Source organism: Heterocephalus glaber, unplaced genomic scaffold (genome assembly GCF_053883595.1).
Source record: "Heterocephalus glaber isolate CG9 unplaced genomic scaffold, H.glaber_assembly_v1.0 deba00001479, whole genome shotgun sequence".
In the NCBI taxonomy this organism is placed as follows: Eukaryota; Metazoa; Chordata; class Mammalia; order Rodentia; family Bathyergidae; genus Heterocephalus; species Heterocephalus glaber.
Window position 1 is genome coordinate 19997029 of NW_028258316.1, and position 27816 is coordinate 20024844.

The following is a 27816-nucleotide window of genomic DNA, read 5'->3' on the forward strand; positions in this document are numbered from 1 at the left end:
TTGTCAGCCTTCTCTCCCGGGACACTGTACAATATGCAAAACGAGTAACTGTAAGACAAACATTTTTTTCCATTGCCCTTCGCAGCCCCACGGCCCTTCAGGAAGACCTGAACTTCAAGCAAAGCCTTTTTATTTTTCAACACCCACAGCTTCCATTTAACAATCAGAAATTTTCCACTCTGATCAAAGGGGTTCAACAGAGAGGGCCAAGGGCACAGCCTGTTCTCAGCAGCCTTGGGCAGATCAAGAGGCCCTGCTACCCACTCACTGTCCAAGCCCACCAGAGGACACAGACTTCTCCCTGGATCAGTTGCGCACACATGAAACACTGCTTTGCCTCAGACCCACCTCCAGCAGTGGACCAAGTGAATGTGCACACACATGCCTTCCTAAACGGAGCTCAATTCAGGACCAAGGGGACCTCAGGTTCCTGGATTATAAAACAGACATACTGCCTACCACTCTACTAGGCCCAAGAAAACAACTCATCAATTCATCATGTACCTCCTTCATATCAGAATTTATTATTTCATGGATTCCCTAGGAAGTATATCCGACCAATTCCTAAGTTGAAACTAGCTCAGAAGTTAGGCATCTGTGCAATGCTGCAATGGTAATAAACCAAACTTGGCTTTGAACATGGGGCATTTCCTTAGTGGATTCTGGCTCCCAGCAAAAAGTGAGCAGAAAGGGACCAGGTGCTACCAAGAAGGGGCCACCTCCAGGGTGACAACAAATTAAGTTTTCCAAAAGCCACATCTAGAGGTGGCTGCTGTGCAGTGATTAATATTTTCAGTGTCGTCCTGACACATAGATCATTAGTAACTATAAATATGACTCAGCTCTGTGTCCCAGGAAATCTGTTATATCTAAATTCCAGACGTGGCCCTGGAGACTACTTGGGATGTTTAACAGGAATTGTCCAACACCATCTGCCAAGTCAATTCCCATTTATGAAGTGGTCTGACATCATTTGGCTTGATCTCCATGATGACTATAATGCAGAGAGAGAAAGGAAGAGCCGTAAGGACTGAGACAAGTACCCAGAGCTGAAGGGGGGAAAGGTTGACACTGCACCTCAGCTGTTCAGCCAGCAAGTGCAGGGAAGGTTGGACTACTCAGTGCAGGCTTTGAGGGGGCCCTGACAGGTTCGAGCATGCAGCCAAGTTCCTTCCCACTTTGACACTTGCAGCTTTTATTAACAATGTTTTCTCATCTTCAAAGAAGAAATGCCATGTGGCTCAGAGGGAGGAGATAAGGATGGAGTGAGGCCATAGGTCACGCTCCCAGGACTGTGCCTGAGCCTACAGATGTTCAGTAATCACTAGTCACACACACACACACACACACACCACACCCCACAAACACACCTACACCACATAGGCACCCCCACGCAGTGCACTACATGGGACACTTTTCACCCTCTGTCCACACCACAGCACCCCCTAATTCCTTCCCCCTTTTCAGCCTTATGGAAGTCCTAAGGTCATCTGCCTGTTTAACAGATCCCAAAACGCCCAGCAAGAGTTTTTGTACAAAAGCTCAAATTTTCCAGATTCCTGTCCCCTCCCGGGACTTTGAACCTGCCCCCCAATTTTTTGCTGCTGTGAATGAATCTGCACAAGTGTGAGTTCTTTCTTCCCAGACAGTGGGTGGTACCTCCAGCTCCCAGAAGATGCCAGTGTTATCTGACTCAGCCCTGTGGCCACTCTACTGCCGTCCAAGGAAAGTAGCTTCCCAGACCTGGCAAGGAGTTTTATCTGTGAGATCTTCTGAGCCACGGCCTAGCCAAAGACCATGCAGCCTTTCAGGCAGGAAGGAGTCTGTGGCTGAATCTGAACGAAACAGAAGTTACTTCAGGCACACACACACACACACACACACACACACACACACACAGAGGGGAACTGTCATTTTCCTATGTGCTCTCTGACATCAGCCACCTTCTCTCTAGTGACAGTTTCTCTGCACTCAACTGAATCCCAGGCGACGAAAAATGAACCTCTCCCCCACCCTTGCTGCCGCCGCCTTTTGCCTCACGCCCCCAGAGAAGAGTTTCTCCACCAGGCAGCCGGTGAAGATTTTTTTCCAAGTCACATGATCCAGGATGCAGGGGGAAAATCCTTCTTGGAACAGAGATGGGCCCAGAACTGAATCAGATGAGGACAGATAAGGTGTGATGCAGGGAAGACTATATAAAGAATGGACCCAGGGCTGCAGCACGCACGCACGCAGCCCAGGGGCCCCTTGCCCAGACCCAGCCATGCATGTGCCCCCTGGCTCTGTGGCCAGCCACTTGGGAGGAACCAGCCGCAGATGCTTCTACTTCACCATCGCCACACTGGCTCTGTGTCTCGTCTTCACGGTGGCAACCATTATGGTCCTGGTGGTTCAGAGGACGGTGAGTGGATTGACCTGCCTTGGTTTCCCTTTCTGATTTATGTTCTGCTTCCTCCAGAAAAAGGGCTCTGGAAACAAATGAATACACTGTTAGTTGGGAGCAAAAAAGTGAAAATAAAAATAAATAAAAGAAAGAGGAACTTTACTCTCTGAAATAAATTGGATTTTTGAGGGAAACATTATTGGACTATCCTCTCAAAACTTTCCAAGCCTACATGAGCCAAAAGAATGGAGAGATGCTATTTGCCTTGAGAAATGAAGGTTTAAATCCCGCTGAGCCCGAGACTCATTGTACCAAGGAAGAAAGCACTGGGGAAATGGAGAGTTTGTTTGCACAACTTGGTATTGCGTCTTTAAGGTCCTCAGAGGAGATTCCAGGGGTCTGTAGTTTTGGTTCAATAGTCCAAAGGTTTCTGATGCCTCACTTATTGCCAAGAGGTTTTTTTTTTAATGCTGTTGTGTTTGTTTGTTTGTATTTAACAAAGAGCTAAATTTCTGAAGCCAGTGGCTAGCAGGAAATACGGCAAGAGAAAAGGCCAGGGTTTCCCTGAGCTTCTGGCATTTCAGCATTAAAACCCATAAAACAAATCGAAAGCTTCCTCTCAAGCCACTGCTTGGGAGAGCTCAGAGCATCACAAGAAACATAGATCAGTGAGGCAGAGAATAGAAATGTTTTTGACACCTGTTCCCTCTGAGACATCTCAGAATATTAAGTCATCGTGGGGAACAGGGTGTGTAGTGTCAAACTGTCTGGAGATATTTACTTTATTTGAAGTAAGGAGTAAGATTTGCTTGTGAAAACAGAAGGGATGAAGGAAAAAGCATCTTCATAGTTTAGAAAATCAGTTTCTACAGAGAATCCATTAGTTAATAAGGAAAATATTGCACTACCATATCTATGGCTCATTTGTTTTGGTAAAGTTTGGCTAATGTGGTTCATGTAAGAATTACAGCCAAACACACACCCATCCTGCCAAAGTGAGAGTTTCTGTTTATGACTCCCACGTGTCATGGTGTTAGAATCCTGCAGAATTCGCTCTGGTTTTTCTTCCGTTGTCTCAGACCAAATGCTCTATAATTCTTCAGTTGTTAAAGAAGAACTTGGCTTTAAAAGGCTTTGATATCTATTTCCCAAGGATCTTCCAGCTTTGAAATTTAAATGAAGCTTTGAAGCTCATATTTCAGTATAAGTGAAAAAAAAAGAGGGAGTTGAGAACATTTGATTTGGATGGAGGAATTTGTAAAACTCATCATTTGATAGGCTCGTCTCCATCTAATAATGGTGTTCTAGAAACATCTATGCCACCTTTCCTTCAGTGCAGACCATAATTTGTGTGATTGGAATTTTGAATGAAGCAGAAGTGTGTTGGTCAGAGAAAGGAACTGAAGTGTCCTTGAAGGAGTGCTTTGGGGGAAGGATGCAGGCAGAACTTCTGGGTGTGGTGGGGAATTGTAGTGAGGGGAGTGAAGAGCAAGAGATTGTTCCAAAGTAGTCCTGGAATCCAATCTGGAGTCAAATTGGAAGAACTATGTCCTTTCAATTCTAGTTCTATGAAAGAACTAGAGTGGGCCTCTCTGCCTTATTTTTATAAATCCAGAAAATGAAGCCCAGGGGGAGGATGGGCTCGAACTAGACCACCCCAAGAAAGTGCTAATGTCAAGACTGCTTGGTTGCTTTTGAGAATTCCATTCCCTTTGCAGGTATAGATGGCCCCGGAAGTATCGAGAAACTCTGTTCCCACTCTTCTCTTGGAATTTTACCTCTTATGCATCTGTTTCCTTGACTTACCCTTCATGCTTGGATATGAAAACACACACATCATAATTTGATTCTAGGCTTTGCTCCTATGCCTTCTCTTCCTTTTCTCTGTGTGCATATGTGTATGTGAGGCTGAGGATTGAGCTCCCCTTTTTTATTTTAAAACAGGGAGTCATTGAGTCATTAACTTGCCAAGGCTGGCCTTAAACTTGCAGTCCTCCTGCCTCGGCCTCCGAGAGTGCTGGGATTTTAGACATGCACTACTCTATCCATCTGTGCTGTGACTTTTTTTAACACATGAAATCTCAGTTACCTGTTCCCAAGCTATGGCTTACAATACTAATAATAGTTGTGATATTATGTGTCAAATACTTTACATATACCACTTAAAAAATTTATCAGACATTCACTGTGTTAAGAACAAGGAAGGTATAATCCCTGCAGCCTGAGTTATCAAGGAAGCATCTGATAAAAAGAAGGAATATAGACTGATCTTAGAGAGGGTGGAACTTAGTGAAGAGGCTGAAGAAAGCCAAGACACTTAAGCTCACATCCTGTTATTAAAACCAGCAAGGGCTGAGGGCTACAAAGCTCCTTTGGGGTGTGACAGGGACAGGAGTGGCAAACCATGAAGATGGTTTTACTGCTATAAGAAGTCCCACAGTTCTTGATGAAAGGCCACATCCATAGACAAAATTTTAAATAGCTAAATCATAGCATCTAATAAGCAATGCAAGGTGGGCACATAGCGCTACCCTAGATCATAAGATAGGGAGAGAGTGTGTTTCTCCAGCAGGTCTAAGAACTCACTGGAGATTGGAATTTCAAGTTGGCTTGAGAAACATGAGTAATTTCTAAAGAATAGGTAAGGGAGGTCAGAGCACTGTTGCTCCTGACTAACAGCAAGGGGCTGGAGGAGAGATGGTATGGGGGTGTAGGATCATCAAAAGATTGCCTTGAGGTTTGGCCTGAAGATCAAATAACTCCAAGGTCAAACTCCATGGGAGAGACAAAAGGAGGAACTTAGGTTTCAACCTCAGATATTTATTGGGTATCTACTATGAACAGAACATTGTACTAAGCACTGGGTATACAGCCGATAAAACCAATAAATCCCTGCTTTTGCATTGTTTAAGGAGCTTTCTTTTGGCGATACATTTAAAGTTCCCGTGGGGGTTGTACTTTTATTTGTATTTAAATCTGTATGTTGTCATGCAATATTACATTTACATTAAGCAAAGTAATGAGCAATTAAGAGTAAAGGGGAAAAAGCAAATCTCTCCCATTCTTCCCATCAAACCACCAATCCCTCTTTGTTGAAATAACCACCATGAACAGATTCTCATGTGTCCTTCCTTAAATCTGAGTATCTACAAATATGTAGTCCACATGTCATTCTAATAAACCTATGATTTTGTACCTTGCTTTGTCTACTTGACAGTGAGTCTTAAAGATCTTTCCATGTCGATGTGTAGAAGTCCATTTAACTTTGTTAAAGAGTCACCTAGTATTCTGTTGTACTGATACATCAAAATCTAGTAAATGTGTGCCTAGTGAGAGGAAAAACTTCTGTTTTTCTCTAGGATTATTGCCCTCTGAGTGCACCTACAATTATATCTGTAGGATAAATTCCTAGAGGTGGAAATTGAATGTTTATTTTCACCTCAATAAATGTCGATCAGCCTTCAAAGAGATGGTAGCAGTGTCCCATTGAGGAATTAAAATCCTGCAACAGAGAGACACAATGTCACATCAATATGGAAAGAAAGAAAATTGATTACTGAGTCAGCACAAAAGGGTTGGAAACTAGGCAGCCTGAGAAAGACTACAGAGTTCAGGAAGGATTTCACACAATGTATACAGCAAGGCAAAAGAAAAAAACCCAGCTTCTCTCATCTCCTTATAAGAAGGAAGACACAATGAGACGGGCTTCTGGGTTATACCAGAGAGAGGTGCTTACATTTCAAGGCGGCCTTGAAGTCCTCAACCTTAGAGACTGCTTGTTCCCTTGTCCTGTCAGGAGAGACAGGACAGACAGTCACATTCCAAAAGGTAGAGCAAGAGCTCAGGATAGTTCCATTTCCAAGCACTGTAGACATTTCTAGAAAGAAAGAGGAAGCGGCTGCCTCTTTTCTCTTTATAAGCAAGGAAAATTATTTTTAAAAAGAAAAAACATTCTCACAGCACCATTTACCTCTCACCAGCAGTGACTCTGAGCGCAGTGATTGTTGGCAGTGGTAGCAGGATCTTTGGGGTTGTTTGTTCTCAGACACAAAACAGGTGACCTGACCCACTCAATGACGCCTCGCACTACCTGAGTAACTCTTTTGCATCTGATATTCATTCCATCTAACAAGTTTTTTAAATCCTCTAAGAATGGTCTCAAGAGCACACCCTGGACTGGGCTATGGGAGGATGAATACACAGGCAGAGCAGGATCCTACCTCCTGGGAACTCTGCTAAACTGAGGAAAGGAAACCCAGGAGCCCAAGTTCTAGGCACAATGCCACACACCGAGGAGAGGGAGGCCATTTCTACTTGAGTGTATGGAGACATTTGTGGAAGAACTAGAATGAAAACCAAGCCTGCAAGAGTTACAAAGATCAAATCTTATGCCCAAAGTTTGTTTTGAAAATAAACACAAATCAAATGGGAAGCGATAGCATAACCTTTCACTAGATTGGCAAGTGTCAGTATTTTGCCATAGTTGTACTCTCCATGTTTGTGAACATAAGTTGTAGATGGTGTAACCTTTCACCTGCAAGTACTTCAGCACCCATCTCCTACTTAGCACAATGCAGTTACCATAGCGAAGACAGTTTGTGTTAATTCAGTTATATCACCTAATAAGAATAATATATGGTCCATATTTCAGTTTCTGCACTTGTCCAAAAATGTCCTCTATAGCTGTTTCATTTTGTATTACTTGGGTATCTAGACTCCAGTCTAGGGTCACATACTGCATTATGTCTATTTTAATCTAGAATGTTACTATTCGATGAGTCCTATGAGCTTGCTAGAAACCCAGAATCTGGCCCCACTCCCCAGCCACTGAAGTAAAGTCTGCATTTTACAAGCTCCCCAGGTGGCCTGCATGAGCAATAAAGTTGAAGAAGCATTGATCTAATAATCTCTCCTAACCTTTGTTATTTCTTCTTCATGACCCTGAGTTTTTGGAATGGTGCAGACCAATCCTGTTGTAGAAGAGTTCACATCCTGGAGTTGTTTTGGTACTTATTCTTGATTCTGAAATATTTTTAACAAGAATAGTGCCTAGATAATGTTCTATACTTCTTATTGTAACAAGGGTAGAGGCTTAGGTCAGGTTGTCCAATTTTTGGTGATTATGTTAAGTCACTTAATTAAGGTGACAGCCACCAATATGTCCTTTCCAAAACATGTTTGTTCTTTCTCATTAAGAAGTATTCTGTGAGGTAAAACTTGGAAAACATAAATGTGCTTCAGTAGGCAGTTTTGACATTTCTTGACAATCCATGTCTACCTCACTTCATGGGTTGAGGGATGCAGATGATGATGGCCTCATCCTACCACCCTTTCCACACTTAAGACCTGCGATTTTCTGTAACGAGCTCTCCCTTGGCAGGATGACAGCAGGCTGAGGTTGGGGTAGGATATTCCAGATGGGACAAAAGAGTGAGCAGAAGCACATCCCAGGGGAAGGCAACCCAGGTGTGAAGAGAGGACTGGTGTGAGCAGAGCTCCTGTCTGACTAGACAGGGGTGCAGCAGGAAGTGGAGCTAAATGGCAAAAGAAAACAAAAGCATTGAGAGAAGAGACAGAGAGAACAAGACAACTGGGTCTTCAAACTATAGGGAGTTCCTCAGTCCATACCAGACCCGGAGTCCACCCTCGACTTCCTACAGCTATCTCTGCAGACCACAGGTGTCCTAGTTGCCTGTTACGTAATGTCTTCAAACAATTTCAAATTAATGTATGGCCCATGGACCAGCAACACTGGCTTAGCTAGAAGGTAACTAGAACCAGAATCAGAATCTGCATTACACGGAGATTCCCCAGTGCTAGGAATGCCTTGAAAGCAGGAGAAGCACTGCTTTAAGTACCTGATCTAATTCCTGCTTTCACAGAGCACATCAAACTATGAGCTCCCAAGAAAAATAGTCTTTTCACTGGGGATTTTCTATAACCTTTATTCACTTGATACCCAGATTTATCCTGCCAGATCTAGAGAGGAAACAAGGGAAAGCAATGAAGACCATACTTGAGTTTGAGTCTGTCCTCTGTGGTCTTATCACCTGTGGGACCTTTTTTAGTCATTACTCCACTTCTTGAAATCTTAGTCCCCAACCCTTGGAGTCAAGGTAAAGGTCCAATAAGATAGTTCATGTAAAAAGCAGCCTTAGGAGTAACTCTTATTAAGCTTAATCATCTTTTGTGAATGAAAAGGGGACCAAGAGATGAAGGGAGGAGAAGAGAGGGAGGGAAAGCAAAGGGAAGTAAAAAGAATTACATGTATTATGTGTGCGTACCAACTTCCCAGGATTAATGTAATCATGACGTGCTGCAAACATGTACCCATCAAAATTTAATTTTTTAAAAATGAACTTAATCATGTTAGCTTGAAAATGATAGAGATCTCCATGGCCCATGAGCCACAGCCCACCTTAAAAGACAATGTGAGGACAGAGGAGAAGGGGATATGGAACTCCCTGTGGCATATTCCAGACATGAGTTCCCTTCGGTCATTTCCAGTCACAGGGACATTTTTCATCAAAAGTAAATTTTGGAGCTGATTGCACCTCCACATCACTGCTCTGTGAAAATAAATGAGCTTTCAAGGTATTGGGGCAAATTAAACACATCATAGAACCAAGGCAGTCTCCCAAATAGCTATCATTTTCAAACAATTGCTAACACTTTCTACACAATATCTCATTATGTCTGCAACAACCCAGTGGAGAGAAGGATTGCTGACCCTCTAATCTCAGTGAATAAGGGAAATAGAAAACAGTTCTAGTGGGATGGGGACAAAACAGGCTGAATATGACCATTCTTTCCTTCATACACAAAAAGAACTTCAGTACTGTTGGGATTCGTATCAGAGACCATCAGAGACTTCAAAATGAGGAAGTGTGCTTAAGAAAGTTGAGCAGGTTGGTAACCATGGAGATGGAGTTTTCTGAGCAACTTAATGGAACTGAGACTGACAACCTGGGAGGGTCTGTTTATTTACACCTGAGTCAAATTTGTGTACTATATACTCAAAGCCAAACCACTGAGCAAGATGGTTCATACTTCCCTGGCCAGGGTCCAAATGCCCAGGTGAGATTTGGGGCAGAATTTCAAACCAGGGGACATCCTGCCAGAGAAGTGCTGGTAGATAGCACTTGGCCCAGTCGTGGAACACAAAGAGCCTTCAATAAATGTTAATAGCCATCTCCTTAGACCCTGTTTATCCACCCACACCCTCAAGTGCAAGGACTGCATAGGGAAGGGGAAAGGAGAGAGGAATAAGCTTTTCCACCTTTGGTTTCTGAAGCCAGCATCTATTATGGGACAGTGGAAAGTGCACTGGAGAATTTCAGTCCAGGTCCTGCCATTGACTTGTAAGTGCCTTGGTGTCCTCCCCCTATAAAATTAGCTTGATGGACTGAAAGATGTCTAGGTTCCTCTCTGGCTTTGACTCTCCAATCTTGTTTACCATCGGGTAGCCAGAAGAAGCTGTAAAGATTTTGTGCTCCTCACAATGAGAGCAGACACATTTTGCTCATGGATTCCCAGGCCCTGGATGAAGATTCAAGCAACAGTATTCTCTGCCACCATTGAGAGGCTTTGCATTTAACATCACCTTGTCTGAAGTTTAGAAGCTAGGAAGCACTCAAATGAGAGAGAAGCTAGTCTGTCTCTGGCCCCATATAAATTAGGTCCTTCTCCCCAATATTAGGTCATCCACCTTTGCTGCTCCAAATGCACACTCTGGGCCAGGGATATTGGTATCAACTGAGAGGTGGTCAGAAATACAGAATCCCAAGCTCTACTCAAACCCGCTGAATCAGAATTGGCACTTTAATAAAACCCCAGGTGATTCATGCCCACAGTAAAGTCTGGCAAGCACTATTTTAAAGCACTCTGATTCTTTTCTTTGACAGCTTTTGACACAATTTTCCATTCTAATTATATATTTGTCTCTTTTAAATGACTTCTTTGATGACTACATTGGTAGCACATCTTTCAATGAGCAACGTAGAACCTACCACACATCAGGGGTTCAGCCAGTGCATGTTGAATGAATGATTCTCTAGTATTTCCTCTGCCAGGATGTCTCTACTGGTGTTGCTTTTCTGTGCTCTGTCTCTGGACAGTCCCTGGGCTGCTGATGATCTTAGCATCACATTTAAATGTAAATGTTTTTCTTTGTGCAATTGCACATCCCACTAATTGATAATCATGCTTGACAGTCAGTTAGTTGCTTATTAAATTTTGAAATGTTGATTGTTGTTTACAGAGACAACACAAAGGGGAATTTTGTGATGTCAGGTTTTTCTTATAAGCTACATGTGTAATTGAATGACCACAGAGGTAAAACATTGTTAAGCTAGGTTAAGAACTTTCAGAGGAGAAAGGACCTTCCAGACCAAACTGACCTATATTCCCATAAGAAATGGAGACTGAAAAGTTTAAACTGACTTCTTCATCCCCAGATCAGTGTACCCAGGCTTTGCCTTCCAGAGACCTTTGTGATTTAATACGCCCTGCTGAGTCAGAGAAGCAATCCATTGATCAGAAGACAAGGTGTTCCAGGAAGCCAAAGGACAGAGCACCTGGGGATATGGTAGAATAAAAATGTTGACCTAAGCTGGGCTTAGGCATTCATACAGAACCCTAAGAAAATCAGGTGTAGACAGCTGCAAACTTTCAGCTTTGATAGAGGTGGGGAAGCTGTGTTTCTCCATGCAAATACCCTCTCTAGGTGTTTGTTAATATTTTAATTCAAGGCACTACAGGAGAATCAAACATGTGCAGGCCAAAAGATGAATAAGATACTTCATTCCTTCCTGGAAGGACATCTTAGGGTGACTCCATGGCTGGCACAGGAAGAAAGAGAGGAAGAAGAGAGGACAGTTAGTCTCTGAGGAATTCTGGGGTCAGGAGATCTGTGTCCCTCTATCCCTGTGGGCTATGTGCCCAGAACAGCTGATTAGACTTCCTTTAACCCTCCCGGATCCTCCAGCCAAGACGCCCTCCTTCAGCAATTTGTTCCACTCAAAGTCTTACTCATTTATGTATATATTCATGTTCATTATAGAACAAATAATATAATGTGTATTTATAAACATATAATATACATTTGCATTTATTTATGTTATGCATTTGTAAATATTTACATGCTATAGTCAGATGTAAACTTGTAATAAATCCACAAAGGGCAGTAATTCAGTTTGTTTCTTTACAATTCTTGGCATATAAACATTCAGTTAATTCAGAATTTCCAACCACAGGAGAGCTAGAAATGTACCTTCCAGGTATGTTTACAACATACTTTCGCAGACGAATCAAACATGGAAAAAACCCCACATATATTTATATAATTCACTTTATTGTTCTTATGTTTATGGAAGGGGGTAAAACTAACACATCTGGTTGGGGGAGGCAATAGATGGGAAGGAAGTGTTCCAGCCGTGGCCTCTGAACTTCATAAATTCCCTGGGTAGCTCTAGGTGAGCCATTTTATCTAGCTCAGTCCCTTGCTTCTTCTCCGTGGAATGTGGATAATAATCTTTGTTTTGTGTTTCTGATAGGTAGGTTGCCAAATAATGAGAAGGGAGCCCCTTGTGAATGGCATCAGTAAATTAATTTTTAAATGCAAAGAGTCAGATAGAGGGTAAATTCTAAATTGCAATCCAATTGGAAATGAAAAAAGTGTTTTTTTTAACTGAATGTCATCCTCATCTTGCTGTTTTCTTTCTTTTCTTCCAGGACTCCATTCTCAGCCCACCTGGCAATTCCCCCCATAAAGGAGGTAAGATCTTGGTATTAGGAGTAAATGTTTAGTGAATCATCCAGACGATGTCAAAGATGTGTTGCCCTGTTACCAAGCACTATGACTGTGCCCGACAGGAAGGCGGTGGGGCTAGAGGAGGAGTCTGGTTGGGGCAGAGCTGATCCATCTTGATTCACCCAGGAAGCCCCTGATCAATACTCCCATCCACACAAACCTCCCACCATCCCCACAAATGGACACTCTACCTGGACACCGATGGAAATGGAAAGCAGTTATTTTATGGAGGGCTTGAAACCCTAAAGTGGGCAAGCGTGTGTACTAGTCTTCCCTCAAACTTTCACCTAGGAACCTCAGCTCCTGAGCTCTTAAATGCAAATAATAGTGCTCACCTCTTTAACATACTGCAGAAACCAATCAGACCCTGTCTATAAATTGCTTGGCATAGCAACAAGCTTGTGATAATTATTAAATAACTGGTAAAAGCCAAAAGGAATGATGAACTTGAGAACTTGTAAAAACAGACTTCCTCCTCATTTTTCCAATCACTGAAATTATTAACTACATCTTGTCTCTACTAGCTGCAGAAGTGTGATATGGAGAGCTCAGTTAGTATGGAAGATGAAAAACTTGGAGATCATCTGGTTAATGTTTTTATCATTCAGAGAAGGAAAAGTAAGAACCAGAAAAAGAGAGTGAAGTGTCTTGCTCAAGGTCATATAGGGCTAAACCCAGAGGTCTTCTCTAAGCCATTCTTGTCCACCTAACAACATTATCCCCCATCTCAGTCCTATATCCTTTAGAACCTGGATAGCAAGCACAGCTGGACAACCAGACAATTCATAGGGAAAACAGAAAGGAGAAGGCAGGAGGCTGTCCCAGATACCAGGGTAGGGATACCGGGGCATCCTTGGGACCAAGATCTGCCACATCTCACACAGACATCATCATACTTGCAGTTTCCTTCGGGGTATGCTTGACCATGTATTTCCTCCTGTCTGCTACCCAGAGACTTGGAAAGTTGTGTCAAGAACCCCCAGCAGACCAGCACTCTGGATCTTTCAAAGCAGTTAAAAATCACAACTTTGTGAACCATGTCTCAACCTTGGTTGAAATTATTTAACATGTGACCTCCTTTCCCATAGTCCCTGTGTAGACAATCACATTACTGTAAAAAGGAGCAACGTAAACTGAGAAACTAAGCAAACATCTAGAATACAGTTCTAGATAGTAAATATTTTAACCTTTGTGAGCCTTTGATGTCTCTGCTGCAATTAGCACTGCTGTCACAGTTACAAATCAAGCAGACTACACACAAATGAGCAGGCCTGGCTGCAGTGGCTGTATTCCCATAAAACTTCATTCATTTACAGAATGAGGCGTGGTGACTTGGCTTTGGCTTGTGGACCAGAGTTTGGTAACTTCTGTAGTGGTAACAGGACAGGCTTTGGAGTCAGATTTCTGCATTAAGTTGTAACACACATTCCTGTAGTGCTTTGCAAAGAACAAAATGCACTGAGCCAATAAAATTCCCCCATACCCTACTCCCATCCTTCCACCATCACATCCATCTGGACTTTCCCAGTAAGATGGAACCTTTCATTTTTCTAATGAGAAAGAAGAAATCTTGAACATGGCCATGATCTCAGGGTCGTGGGTAGTTTTGATTAGGCAACAGGTCCTTAGCCATTCCTCACCTATGGAGCACCTGGATCACATAATAAAGTTTTCATCAGTCCACAGTGGAATGGGGGAAAGGGCAAATTAGGCCTTGTCCATATGGTCAGTTAGCTATACTGTGAGAGCACTTTGTCTCTGAGACTATGTCCTCCCTGCGTTCTTTGGGTGAAATGTCCTCTCTTACAGTAAGAAGTTGATTCGGATAGGACTTAAATTGACTTGCTTTCTGTCCATTTTTTAGTTCTGTATTAATTATCACAGCAGGCAAAATAAAAAGCTGCCTGCTCCACATTGGTCCTTGAATTTTCATTTTGAGGAAAAGTTCTTTAGTTCATGTAATATCCAAAACTGGTCACTGTGGACTCAGTCACTTACCAGATCCCTTCTTCCCTGGGTCATAGGTGAGAATATCACAACACGAACAAGAAACAATCTCCATTAACAATTCAATGTTTCTGCAATCAGATATTTTTAAATGCTAATAATGCTCCCCATTAAGGCTGTGAAACTTTTGTTAGAGAATGTTCCATACCTCCTCCACAGGGTTGATCTCAGCCCCAACTCTGAAAGCAAACAACATGGGAATTATTATTCTCTTCATATTCTCATTTAGAGATAAGGAACTGAGACTCAGGGAATTGGGATGCCTTGTCTGAGCTCTCACAGGAGTTAATAGCAGAGCAAGGATGGGTATCCAGGGCTCTTCCCAATGCCCCATGCATGGTGTGGTTTAGCCATGAGATACCAATGTCTTTCTGTGTATGTCCCGGTCATTCTCCTGCTTTTAATGCAAGGCAACACTGTCCTTGGATTAGCAAACTATGAAGACTGTAGTAGGGTGAGGTAGAAAGAATATCACGTTAGGGTAGGACCTGGGCTCCTGAACTGGTTTCTTGGGGCAAGTCTTTGAATTTATCTGTAGCTCAACCACAATGTACTAAATGAATTGGAAGAGTCTGTCCAGACTTGATGCTTTCTGAGACTATAATTTCATTGTCTGGTATGTAAAGATAGAAGAAGACAATCTAACAGTCCTGAGGGAATCTGAAGACCCAGCCCCCTTCCCCAACAAGCCGATCTTAAACCGGCACAAGCAGCAAATTGTCCCTTTTGGAGAAAAAGCCATTCAAGATGTTCCAGGCAGAGGAGATCCACCTTCCGAAAATTCTTGGAAGGAAGCTCCAGGGGCAGCGTGAGGCTGTCACTGGAGGGTGCAAGGCTGGAAGGTCCTAGGGAGCAGTCTGTTGCAGCAGCTGCTGGAAATTGTCCAGCATCAGCAGGAAACCAGCAGCAGCCTGAGCCTGGGATGCAGGTCCCTGCACACATGCAAAAGTAACTGAACACAGGATACACTTAACTACAGGGAAACCACAGAATACCGTGCCAATTTTGATAAGGAGTCCTACCACAAGCCTCCCATTCCTGGCCATAAAAGCATCCAGCTAACTGCAGCCTCATACTCACCCCAGTGGGCTCAGGACTCATGGACCCTTCTGGGAAAAGCTGGAGCTGTGGACCAGAACCAGAGGTGGGAGAGGAGAACTTTTCTCCATGCCCTTCTCCTCTCTGAGTCTTAATCTCTCTCATTTGGAAAAGGAAGTTCAGAATGACTTCTGCATGAAGCCACCACAGGGTCACCCTCATGGGACTGAGATACATCTCCCTCTGCCACCTGGTGGAGCCTGTATCCTTGAGGCATAGGTTTCAAGCTGCTGCTTCATATCCAAATAAAATGACCCCCTACCTCACACCACATACAGCCCGAAGCCAAGGAAGGTGGGGTAAGGACAGCATGGCTCATGCATCTTCTCTTCACTTATTCTAGCTTTCTGCTTCCACCACATTTTGAAGCCCCCACATGCTCATGGTATGTGGCTTATTTGTCCAAATCACAGAATACAGCCACCTTTGCCCTGATTCCCTGGATTTCAACAGGACCTTACATTTGTACGTAGCAAGAGCTACAGAAAAATTTAGGATATGTAGCAAGCTGCTAGGGCAGCATATTATCCCATACTGCAACCCAGCAGACAATGATGTAGAATTGAGTGTGAGCCCCCTCTGCTCATGTGAGGAAGCCCTCAGCTGTTCCAGCCACTGGCCATTTCTGAAAGGACAGCTTTTCCCTAGGTCTCAGCCCTCTGCCACATGAGCAAACCTACTCACCTTCCTACCTATGTTTATATCCTCCTTCCCATTTCCAGCCACCTCTACTTACCCTTGCAAAATCTGCAGACATTTAAATTCTGCTAACTTTATTTTGCAGAATGATTTTATGCCTTTGATCTCACCCTCAACCTTCCCAGTACTCCTTGGATCCTGTCATGATATAATACCTCACCAACCAAAAGTTGTGACCTGCGCTAGATGAATTCTGTAGATAATGTTTAAGACAGCTTCCTTGTATCGCCCTATCCAACCACTGCATATATATATATATATGAGGCCCTGACAGAATAAGAATAATGACATTAATAGGCATCCAAAAGCTGACTGAGTACTTTGTGATGTGCTCATCCAGCCTCACAACAAGCCCAAGGATCATTATGAGCCCTATTTTATCTGTAAGCAAACAGGAACACAGAGCAGCTTACTGACTTGTCTAAGGCTTCCCATTGAATCAGAAGTGGCGCAAAGTCTCAAATCCAGTCTTATCTGTCTTGAAGCCTTTCTGTTTAGCCAAGGGGTGGGTTGTGAATCACTTCCCTCCAGTGACCCTACTGCTCTCCACACCTGGAGGTCCTGCCCACAGTCCTGTACCTCCTCCACCCCAGCCCCCTACTATCTGTCTCCTCAACTCTGAAGCATCCTGTTATCTTGCTTTGTGGCAGAGAGGGCCAAAGTGGCTTCCACATGTGGGTTTGGGGGAAGTCATTTGACTCAGGGTGATTCCATCCTACTGTCGATTGGAAGAGATTTATCTTTCTGGCAAATGTCATGTGGCCTCTGACAGTCAGCTTCCCAAAGGCTCTAAGGAAACTGGAGTGGTAGATAGACCCTGTGAGGGTCCTAAGGATCCTTTCAATGTATCCTAACCCTTGCCTGAATTCTGCCTCCAGCTGAAGATGGGTAATCAAGTGCAGAGAACTGGGTTGGAATTCTGAGCACCTATAGTCCAGTCCTGAAACTCAAAGCAACTCATTCTTCCTCTCAGAGACTTGGGATTCCTATTTCTGAAGTGTTAGCAAAGGGAGTGACCAGAGGACTAATGCTGGGATGGATGTTGCTTTGAGTGTAACACTCCATTGGTCTAATAGCTTAGGATTCTTTGACCATCTTACTGTTCTAACATTTACAATTTTTACATGGTTTGGCAGGGCACCCTTCTCACCCATCTCTCTGTTAAAAAGAAAATGTAGGCATTGAAGGTGACCAGGTGAGAACCACTTCAGAGGATCAATATAAGCTGCCCATTGAAGGTTGTGAAACTGGACCCAGACACTGGCTTCTCCCCGATACCCAGCTGTTCCTGATGATCTGTGGCCAAATCTAGGTGGTAGCAGCCCTTCCAGGGCACAACCACCAGGGGAAAAGAGACAAGGGAGCAAAACTACACCACCCCTACTCTTCACTGCACCTTCCCCTAGAGAGGCTGAGCACTAGGGAGCAGACCTCTCTTCTACATGATGGATTGGTCTGCATCTAGAATGTCCAAGGCACCAATCTTGGGAAGTCTTGGCTTTTTGGCTTTTTGGCTTTTTCTTCCTTTCTTCCTTTCACACAAGAAGGAATGGTCCTTCTGAGGGGGCTTGACTTTCTACAAACCAAGCAGCAAGGTCCTGAACTACCCAACTATTACTAGTAGATGCCAGGCCCACTGTTGTGTGTTATCTTATGTAATCCTCCTGTCAGCCCTTGACGTAGGGATTATTACTGTTCTCAGTGAGAGCTGACATATTTCTATGTTGCAAAGGGGAGTTTGTAAAGTTATTAAAAATATTAGTCATTTTACTATAAGACTTTAGACTCACCTTTCCCTTTAAAAACTTCAAAGTTTCTTCTTAAACACTCCCAATCATATGAATTCAACCTGCCTTTAGTATAAAGGTATTCCAAAGAAACATCCATAAGCTTAGATAACTTTATCTTATACACTGCAAATGGACTAAAAAGGTTCCAAAACCTTAAGAAACCTTCAGGAGATTTAAATGAATTTCAATTTAATCTGAATTTGTATTTACGAATCATTTTCTTTGTGCTTCACACAAAGGGCACTAGAATGGGCAATCCCCAAATGCTGCAGTAAACCTAGGGTCACCCAGTTCTCCTTTGTTTAACCAATGGCTCTTCCTGTGGTCCATTTCTTCAGCAGTAGTTGGCCTGGTGGCATCAAGGAATTGGTTAAATTGTAGCCCTTTGAAATGGGCCTTAGATGAAGGATTCACACGGATCCCAAATTCTCCTGAAAACAAAGCAGTTCCTCTAGATGTCACTGTTGGGCTCTCCTGTATATTCTCCAAGAAAGATGGAACTAAAATGCAGAGTCATTAAAATAATTCTTCTTTTTCTTAAAAGGATTAAAACATTTTCAACACATGAAAGGAGGATTCTGCACACTTTCCTAAAAGCATCGGATGGGCTCAAACACTCAGCTACATAATTGAGAACCTTCAAACCATCAGATAATGTCAGGAGTTTCATTTTAATGAGAGCATTTCATTAGCCAATCCACTCTGCTAAATGACACTGCTAAGCGGAACCATCGTAACAGTGACAAAAAGAAGCCTGGGGGAGAAAGAAACTACCATTTATGGAGTGTCTAGCTGTGAGCCGCAATAGCTACTTGACACCCATAATCTCAGTGCATCATCATAACATGAACACATCCATGTTGATTATCACTACTCTCACTTCAGTGGTGGAGTAAGGGGAAGTGACAGGTCCAGAACCAAAAGTCTTGTCCAGAACCCATGGGATCTTTTTTGAGATGCTTTGTGTCTACCTTGTCCTTACATCCTTACATGGAGGGTGCTGTAGAGCTGGGAGGCTCCCAGCACTCAGACCACCTGCCATCTGGCTGGAATGATCCCTGTGGTTTCTTTTGCTGCCCTAAGCATTGGTACATCTTTATGGAGAGCTGACTGCCCTGACTTGTGACTTGGCAGCTTTCCACACACAGGCCCGGAATCATCTGCTGCCATTCTCCCACAAGACAGAACCAAGAGGACTCATTAGTGCTTGTTTTCTCATCATCTCCAGCTGTTTCGACAGTTCTCAGTTCCAGTATCTGCTGTGGCCATGAAACCACTTCTTCTTGTACTTAACCCTCCCTGCTCCATGGAAAAACTGAAAGATAGAAATGGACCTCTGGACTAGAAGTCAGGAGCCCTGTGCTCTGCACCCAGCTCTGCCACTTACCCACTCTGGGGGCCTTGGGGCAGACCCTCTGTTTTTCTGGGTTCTGTCTTCCTGTTCATAAAACTGAGCTCAATGTTTACATGGCATCTGATGGCCCTTTCAATCAGACATTGTAAAAATTTCAAGTCAGGCTGTAGTTTTAAGGTTACCATAATCCTGAGCTTCTAGATCATGGTTCTTCCAACCACCTCCTGCTATGTCTCTTTCTCCCTATGTCTCTCCTCTTGCCAGTAGGATTTCATTGGCACATCTTTCTTTCCAGTCTTCCAAACAATGTCAAAAAGAAGTGCATGACCCTTCTAGAAGAGTCCAGAGCTTGGAAACAAAAATACAATATATAAACATTGTGCACCTAAAGACTTTGTCCTCAGAGGGATTCAGAGTGCTCTGATTATCTGGAAGACAGAACAACCCCACAAGTTGAGTATGCAGCTCTGGGCTCTGGTCCCGCCTCTATTACTAACTCACTGGATGACCTAGAATCAGTCTGCTGTGGAGGAGGCACCTGGTTATGTGTCCCCAAGCCTGGACCAGAAGTTCTCTCAGGGAACTTCTAAGAGCCATGCAAAATTTTACAGACCCTGTCTGCTCATAACTTAGATTATCCCTAGAGCCAAAATGTTCTGGGCTATCACTGCAGCTATCTGAAAATCTGAACATGGTCTCCTACCTGTGGTAGAACAAAATGCCTACAAACAGTCAGAACTAGGACTGACATGCCCCGTCTGTGTCCACCCCAGCAGTCTCAGTAGAGAGATGAGACTATTCCATCTTATAGAACAAGCTAGAAAGGCCCTCAGGATCACCGGTCCATGCTGATCTCCATCTAGGTAGGGACATTAGAGCCCATAAAGAGGAAACTCCAGGAGCCTAACTCCCAGGCCAACTCAGACACTGCCTGCACACGGTTCTTATTTTCCACACCTCCACATTCCGTTTCTCAAACAGACCCCACCAGACACTCCATTCAGGTGGAAAACAAGTGAAGCAGAGTGTGTTTTAGTCTCTATGTGGCTGGTTCTCAAACCCCAGAGACACTGCAGGATTCCAGTTGCATGTACCACCAGCTGTTAGATCCTTCTACCAAAGAACTCCTCCTTGTCTTCATGAAAAAAGGCAAGGTTATGTTGTAGACACCCACGCAGTGAGGAAGCTTGATCCACACAGATGGTGGCCCACACAAAGTGTTATCAAGCTCTTGGCAAGAGCCTCACAACTCCCAAAGCAGCACACCCCATCTTTGAACAGCATTGAACAGCCAAATGTTTGAGCTGCCAGTTCTGTCACTTATGTGCGACTTGGGAGTACTTAGTGTAGGTGTTGTCATTGCCATAAATGAGAAATGGGGATGAGAGTGGTGTTAGCTTTTAGCTGGAGCCTGATCTCCTTTCACTCCCACTTAGGGGCTTAGTGTTTGGACCCTAACAATGAGGCCACACTGGGTCTTCTCCAAGTCCAACAGCCCTGTTCCCTTAATAGCTCTTCTTGTTTACTCTTTGTGTCCGCCTCCCTGAACCAGCACTGGTAATGTTATTCTTTGCTTTGCTTTATTCTCTCTCTTTCTTTCTTTCTTTCTTTCTTTCTTTCTTTCTTTCTTTCTTTCTTCTTTCTTTCTTCCTTCCTTTCTTCCTTCCTTCCCTCCTTCCTTCTTTTCATTACTGACGATTGAACCCAGGGCCATTGTACCTGAGCTACATACATCCCCAACCTTTTAAAAAAATTCTTTTTTTTCATTTTGAAACAGGATCTCACTAAGTTTCTCAAACTTGCTATCCTCCTGCCTCTGTCTTTCAGAGTACTGAGATTACAGGCATGTGCCACCATGCCCTGCTGGCAATGTCAGGAGCTGCCTTTGTTTTTCCTTTAGCTTGAAACTACTGAAAAGATTCTTTAAGAAAACCTAAAATATGCCATGCCATTTGACTTCAGGAAACGCAAATGCTTCAAAATAAGATTTTTTTCCACCCTTGGGTTTCTCAGAATTACAGTTGAGGTCACCCCACTGTACATGTGAAGATCAAAGAGGAAAAACAACACAAGAACCTGTGTGTGAGAGACAAGCCTGGGCTTGCGCTTCTGCCTGCTGGTAGCCTCTCACTTGATGCAGGCAGCAGGATGCCAGAAGCCTTCAGCCAGTGGGCAGAGACTGTTTTTCCTCATCCTACCATTAACCTGGTCTGCAGCCCTGGGGAGAATGAGGCCCTGGGGGCAGGCAAGCCAAACATCCCTGTTCACCTCCCTCATTCCATGAGTACCTAGCTGGTTCCTACAGATGGAAATGACAGGGATAGACAGGTGGTCAGACTCAACAAACATGCACAGTGCATCTTCCAGCCAGGGATATTTAGGCAGCAGTCTCTACCCTGAGAACTCATGGCCTCGTGGAGGAACCAAAAGGCCAACCAGGGAAGGGCAAGGAAACTATCCTGGAGGAGATGACTGCTAAGCTGTTTTTCAGATGACATGTGGCTTGATGAAGGTGGAGAGTCCATGTCGAAGGAACAGGAAGGGCTGCCAAAGTGGAATGACAATCAACAGAGTATGTTCGGGGGCACCTCAAGCCCCCAAACTCCAGCACAGTGATCAGCAATCCACTGGGGCATTACAGTCACAGCCTGAATTTGAATCCACCCTACCAACAACCAGCTATGTGAATGCGAACAAGTCACTGTATGTTTTAAAGCCTTGGTTTCCTTATATACATGATAGAAATAAGGGTGATTCTGAACATTAAATGAAATAATGCACATAACATGGTGAGCAGAATGCCTAGATACAGACATTGCTCAACACATATTAGCAATTATGACTGTCACTGCTGTGCTGATGGTGAGGATTATCACAGTTAGGACTTAGTGTGAAAGGGGACTGGAGAGTTTGGTAAGGGTCAGTACACAAGGGACCATGGAAAGGTAGAAAAGGATTCCAGGCAAAGGGATCCAGGCAACCCCGCCTCTTTGTAGTTCCTTCTGACTGACATTCTGCAGCTCAAAATGGGATGCTGTGCTGAGGGCTCTGTAAGAGGAGTCACAGTCCACTAGCAGAGTAAACTCGGTGATGATTCTGATTCTACACAGCCCAAGACTGTGGGTGGTGTGGTGTAGCAAACAGGATGAAAACACAGCTCAGAGGAATGAGATCAAGAGACTGATAGCTAGGCCCTGGCCCTCAATGCCAAGAGGGGTTTTGGACCAGAAGCTCTTTGTGAGTCAAGGGCAGATGGGGATGAAAACCACCCTTCTTTCTGCTGGGGATGCCTGTAGCAGTAAGCTTGCTCAGACAGCAGAGGGAACTCTTCACTCAACTTTTAACCACTCCAGGGTCCCATGGATTTGTGAGGGCCAGGAGGAACTTTCTTAAGCCTGGGTAGAGAGAGCAGAGGGGAAGGTTGTGAGCCCAACACATACTACTCAGAGAGCAGATTCACCAGGGTGTGGCTGCCCTATTTCAAAAGCCTGTGGCTGCTGCTTCTCTGCGGTGGACTCAAGGGTCATCTCTAGTGAGATCATCAAACAGTGTCAGTGTCAGGTTGGAGACCACCCAGTTTTACAGATAGGGAAACCAAGTCTCAAAGAAAAGGAGAGATTTGTTCCAAATACTATAAGTTGAGTTCATGGGTCATCACAGAAAATGTGTAATTTGGTTCTTTGCATACAGCATAGTTACTATAAGAAAAAGCTAAGCTATCATCCCGGGTGAAGATACTAAATATACTTTTATTTCTTAAATGCCAAAATGATATGAATGCTGTGCTTACCCCTCCCTAAAAAGCCCCTAATAGTAGGCTTCTTGCTGAAATATCATCAATCTTTTGTCCTCTTAAAATTGTGTGAAAGGTGCTTTTATCTTTGTTACCTAACAAAATGGCCTAAAGGAGGAAACTTGGCCTCTGGAATCAGACAGTCATGAATACTTCCATGAACTTGTGTTCCCACCAGCTTTCTTGATCTTGACCTGGGCAGCGGGGTTAACCTTGAGAACTAAATTAACTAGCACAAGTAAAAGTACACAGAGTAGTACCTGGTATGCATGCAACAAGTAAGTTAGCAATAATTACTCTCAGTACAGTATTAGTATTCGGATGATCACTGCCTGGCTAGGTGACATGGGACAGTGGATTTAACCTATCTGGTCCCCAGGGGTTTTCCCATCTGTACGAGGCACTTTATAAGATCTCATATTGTTCCTGCAAAGATTAAATGAGGTAAAATGCAGAGTGATGAGGATATTGCCTGGCACATTATGGGAACTAAGACTGTATTTGTTTTCTTTTCCTGACTTCCACAGCCTTCTATAAAATCCCAAGTAGAAGCAATCATTAAAAAATAAATTTTAGGAAAGCAAAACTCCTAAAATATGTGACAACAAAATGAGAACTAAAGAAGTTTTCCTTTTACCCGCTAAATGGAGACAGAATAATAATTGTCAACATCAAAGGCTCATGGAAAGAGGTCTGGTGTCTCCATTTTCCAGGGCAGCAGAAGACAATTAATGTTTGATCTCCTTGTTTTTAGAAAACTGCTCAGATGACCTCCTGTGTATCCTGGAAAGGGCTCCATTCAAGAAGTCAAGGGCCTACCTCAAAGGTCAGTAACCAAGTCCAGGAAACCCAAGGACATGAGAGCTGCCTCCTGTGCCCTTTCAGCCACTTTTAAGCCAGCAGACCCTGGGCTGAAGGAGACCTGCAAGCGTATTCTGTGTAGCAGGATGCTTTTTATAATTGGAGTTTGAATACCTTGGGGGGGAAGGAGGAGAGTGTTACACTCCAAAGCCATAAGGCTCCTCTTTCTTCAGCCCCGTTCCCCTTTCTTGTGATCTCCCCACCACCCTGCCTCCTCCTCTACCTCCACCATCCTCCCTGCTCAGCTACCTACCAGCTTTAACCAAGTACGAAGTCCTTTTCCTAATGCAAAGGAAGCAAGCTCTTAATCTCCATGAAGCTACTCACCAGGGAACCACAGAACTGCCTTGTCCCCAGATTGACAGCTTAATGAACATGTTGACACAGGGCCTATTTACATATTGCAACATGCTTCAGGTAAGTGGTCCCTTATAAGCGAAACCATAAGAGGCACCTACACAGCAAAAGAATGAGGTACAGAGGAGATGGCCAAGATTCTCTGAACAGCCATGCTGTCCATTTTAAAAATTCAATTTTGCAGATAGATTTGTTCTTACCTTTCAGTTGAATTACCATGAGGTTTAAAGGAAAAGTGCAAAAGCAATTAAAACAAATATGCCAGCTTCCCAGTTCTGAAGGCGTCTTTACTAAGCAGTGCTAAATTTCATTTGTTAGGACTCAGAGATGTGGCTTCTGACATAAACACGTCTGCTCAGAAGGTCTGCTAGAAATCTCATCTGGCAAAGCTCCTTAATGTACATGTGAAGGGCTTATGCAGTCATGTCTGGCTGCCCTTTAAAGAAAGAAGACATTCAAAAATTCAGACAATGATCCATTAAAGGATATATCTTAATGTGAAAGTTAATGGAGATTCTCCTGGGCAACTTGATAACCTAAAGTGATTATTAATTGAACAATATTAACTGTCTTATCTCTGATACTATCTGCAATCCAGACCAAATAGCAGTGGTTCACTAACTATTCTTCCATAATAAATGAACATGATAGTGCAGACTTTGTGCAGAATACAGTCCAGAGGCTCATAGTCTAACAGGAAAGATATTAATCATCATAATAATATATGATAACAATTAAGAGGAAAGCATTGTAAAGGCTGTGGTGCCACATATGTTTGACCCTTTAGCTCAGCACATTGGAGAAAAGGGAAACAGGTGGTTTCCCAGCTGTGGCTTCAATAAATAGACTTGATTAGGTAAAAGGAAAAGATATTCAAGTGATTGGCACAATAGGTAACATTACAGAAGACAAAGCTCTTGAAAGGGCCTCATGAATAAGGACAGAATTTTCAAATCTGTAGATAAATTCTGGCCAATAATTGTGTTTTTCATGCTTCTCTTCCTAGTGTCAAAGCATCTCAACAGTACCAAGGTTTCTTGGAACCAAGATGGCATTCTGAATGGAGTCAGGTACCAGGATGGGAACCTGGTGATCCAGTTCCCAGGCTTGTACCTCATCATTTGCCAACTGCAGTTTCGTGTGCAGTGCTCCAGTCATTCCGTGGACCTGAAGTTGGAGCTTCTCGTCAACACAAAGGTCAAAAGAGAGGCCCTGGTAACCGTTTGTGAGTCTGGAATACAAACGAAACACATATACCAGAATCTCTCTCAGTTCTTGCTGGATTACTTGCAGGCCAACACCACCATATCAGTCACAGTGAATAAATTCCAGTATGTGGATATAGACACCTTTCCTAGGGATAATGTGCTATCTGTCTTCTTATACAGTAGTTCAGACTGAGCAGTGTCTCTTGGCCTTCAAGAAGAAAACAACTCTTTACCAAACAGTACTTCATCTCTCCAAATACTTGGTCAAAAAGAAAATGTTAGAGCAAAACTGAAACCACAAAGCATATTAAATAGTATACTTCTCTTTCTGTCTCTTGGAAAGATACATATCCAGGGTTTAAAAAGTGAAGTGTCATTTGGAGGAATGGTAAGGGAGTGCCATAGTGTGGCCACAAAGCCCCACATGAGAATTAGAAGGGGTGGGATTGCCCCAGCACAGCTATTAATTCACTATTCATTCACCTTGAGCCATTCTTTCTCCTTCGTGGAGCTCAGGAGCCAGACCTGAAAAACTAGGGGACTAAGTGTCAATCTCTCCAAAGTCCCTTTCAACTCAGAACATCTGTGATCTGAGACTCCAGCTTCCAGATAGAAGCTTCCAACCAAACAAAGATCAAACAAATCAATAAAATGAATAATCCCAGGGACATCTGGCTGAATGTCACCTCAACAGGTCAAAATATGGTTCAAGATGCCTTCCAGATTGATCTTGTTTGTTCAGCAAACCCTCCATCAGTTTGTAAAGATCAAGGTGACACTGTCGCTTAGCCAGGGACTAGCTGCCATCCCCGGCATGACATATGTGTTCCCTGCTTCAGACACCTCTCAGAAAATCAGTTCTGTGGAGGGCTTGTGAGTCGCCCATAAAGCTGTTGATAGACAAAGCTGTCGATAGACCTTGAAAATGGTGAGAAGAACTTCTGAGCAATGCCAGCCTCCTATCCTGACCTGGGCTGCCAAGAGATTTGTCCAGCAACATCAAACCTGACACTTCCATATCATCTTTGAAGAAGCATCTTATTTGTTGAAAGACTTTGATGAACCATTTGGGTTGAATTGTAAGCTCCTGAGGTTTTGCTTCAGGAAAAGAAGAGAGGCCCTCTACTGGTATGAAAAATAAAAATAAAAAATGAAGTAAAATTCATTTTTCTCAAGAGAAAAGAAAGAAATACTAACTGTGCAAAGTTTGTCTAGAAAGTATTTAAAGAAGAAAAGGATGAGAGGGGTCTGAGGAAATAAGAACAGCTAAGGGGAAACATTAGGTCATGTGCTAAGCAGCATGTTATAGCAGCCTCCTCCTAGGTCTCGTTTGTGAAATATTCAGTAAAGTCTACCTTTTGTCTTTAATTTTTTCTGTGAGTAGATTATTTGAGAGGAACAAGCATTGAAAAAGGTGAAGGTGATCATAATGTATGCATAAAATGTACCAATGAACTTAATGAATCATAAAAAAAAGAAAAAGGTGGTGAATCCATAAGCCAAGTGCTATGTGGTCAGAACACTGGCAGACTTTGAGAAAACAAAGCTGAAGGTAAAGGGGACAACCTGCTTCGGAGCTGCATATTAACTGAGTAGGACAAGTGAATCTTGACTAAACCAATCACACATTCTTGAGAAGGTACATGCAGCCTAAGTGTATGTAAACTAAGCAAACTTCTACTCTCTCATTCTAACTCTGGAAAGATTCTATTTTCATTTCTACTAACTGTCCTCTGTAACTGACTTTTGCAGTGTGAGTGGTGCCTAATTTCAGTTTCTGTCAAGCAGTGCTCAGAAAAACAATTGCTAAAGACACAAGGGGAACATCATTTAAAAGATGAATATGTCTTTTAAAAAGGACAATGATTATTAATAAGTCAAGCGATAAGTGCATAGAAAACAGAAAACCCAGAAAATTAAAATTTAAATTCTGTTAGTCTTGAGCATTAACCAGATCCTGGGAATTTTATGAGCAAATGACATCTCTACAGGACGGAAATAAGTCACTTTTTTAACTGGGAACCCAAGCTACCTAAAACATATGCCTCTTTGGTAAACACTGAACTTGACTTTACAGATTGCCCTCTTCCCTTCCTCCCACATCCCAAGTCCAAAGCATGCACACACACACACACACACACACACACACACACACACAAACACACAAACACACATCACTCATTATACTTGCAGAACTTATAGAAGAAATGATGGGTGAGCTGATGAAAAATAACAAGTAGATTAATATTCAAGGTAGACTAATGTCTTCCTGCCCTTGGAGAAAATCACATGACTTTCTCCACATTCAGCAACTTTATTTTCACCTGGGCTCCCATCACCCATTGATGCCTCCTGTCACTACATTACCTCATTCCTCCTCAGAATACCCCTCCCCGTGTCACAAAAACAATGACTCCTAGTATGGCAGGATGCCTGAAAAGTGCTTGGTCTGAAC

At 43.2% G+C, this 27816-nt stretch overlaps 1 protein-coding gene and 1 long non-coding RNA gene across 2 annotated transcripts; one reads left to right on the forward strand and one right to left on the reverse strand.

Moving 5' to 3' along the window:
• The first annotated feature begins 1146 nt into the window (after positions 1–1146).
• Positions 1147–27533, forward strand: Tnfsf8 (TNF superfamily member 8). Its single transcript, XM_004849492.4, is given in 5 exon segments — positions 1147–2220; positions 2222–2401; positions 12116–12158; positions 23690–23761; positions 25160–27533. Coding segments are annotated over 5 exon segments (708 nt in total). The 5' UTR covers positions 1147–2202; the 3' UTR covers positions 25555–27533.
• On the reverse strand, positions 2293–6436 carry LOC110350195 (uncharacterized). Its single transcript, XR_002396627.2, has 3 exons — positions 6120–6436; positions 5823–5885; positions 2293–2468 (listed from the first exon to the last, which is right to left on the reverse strand). It is a non-coding gene; the product is annotated as an uncharacterized LOC110350195 (long non-coding RNA).
• Positions 27534–27816: the final 283 nt, after the last annotated feature.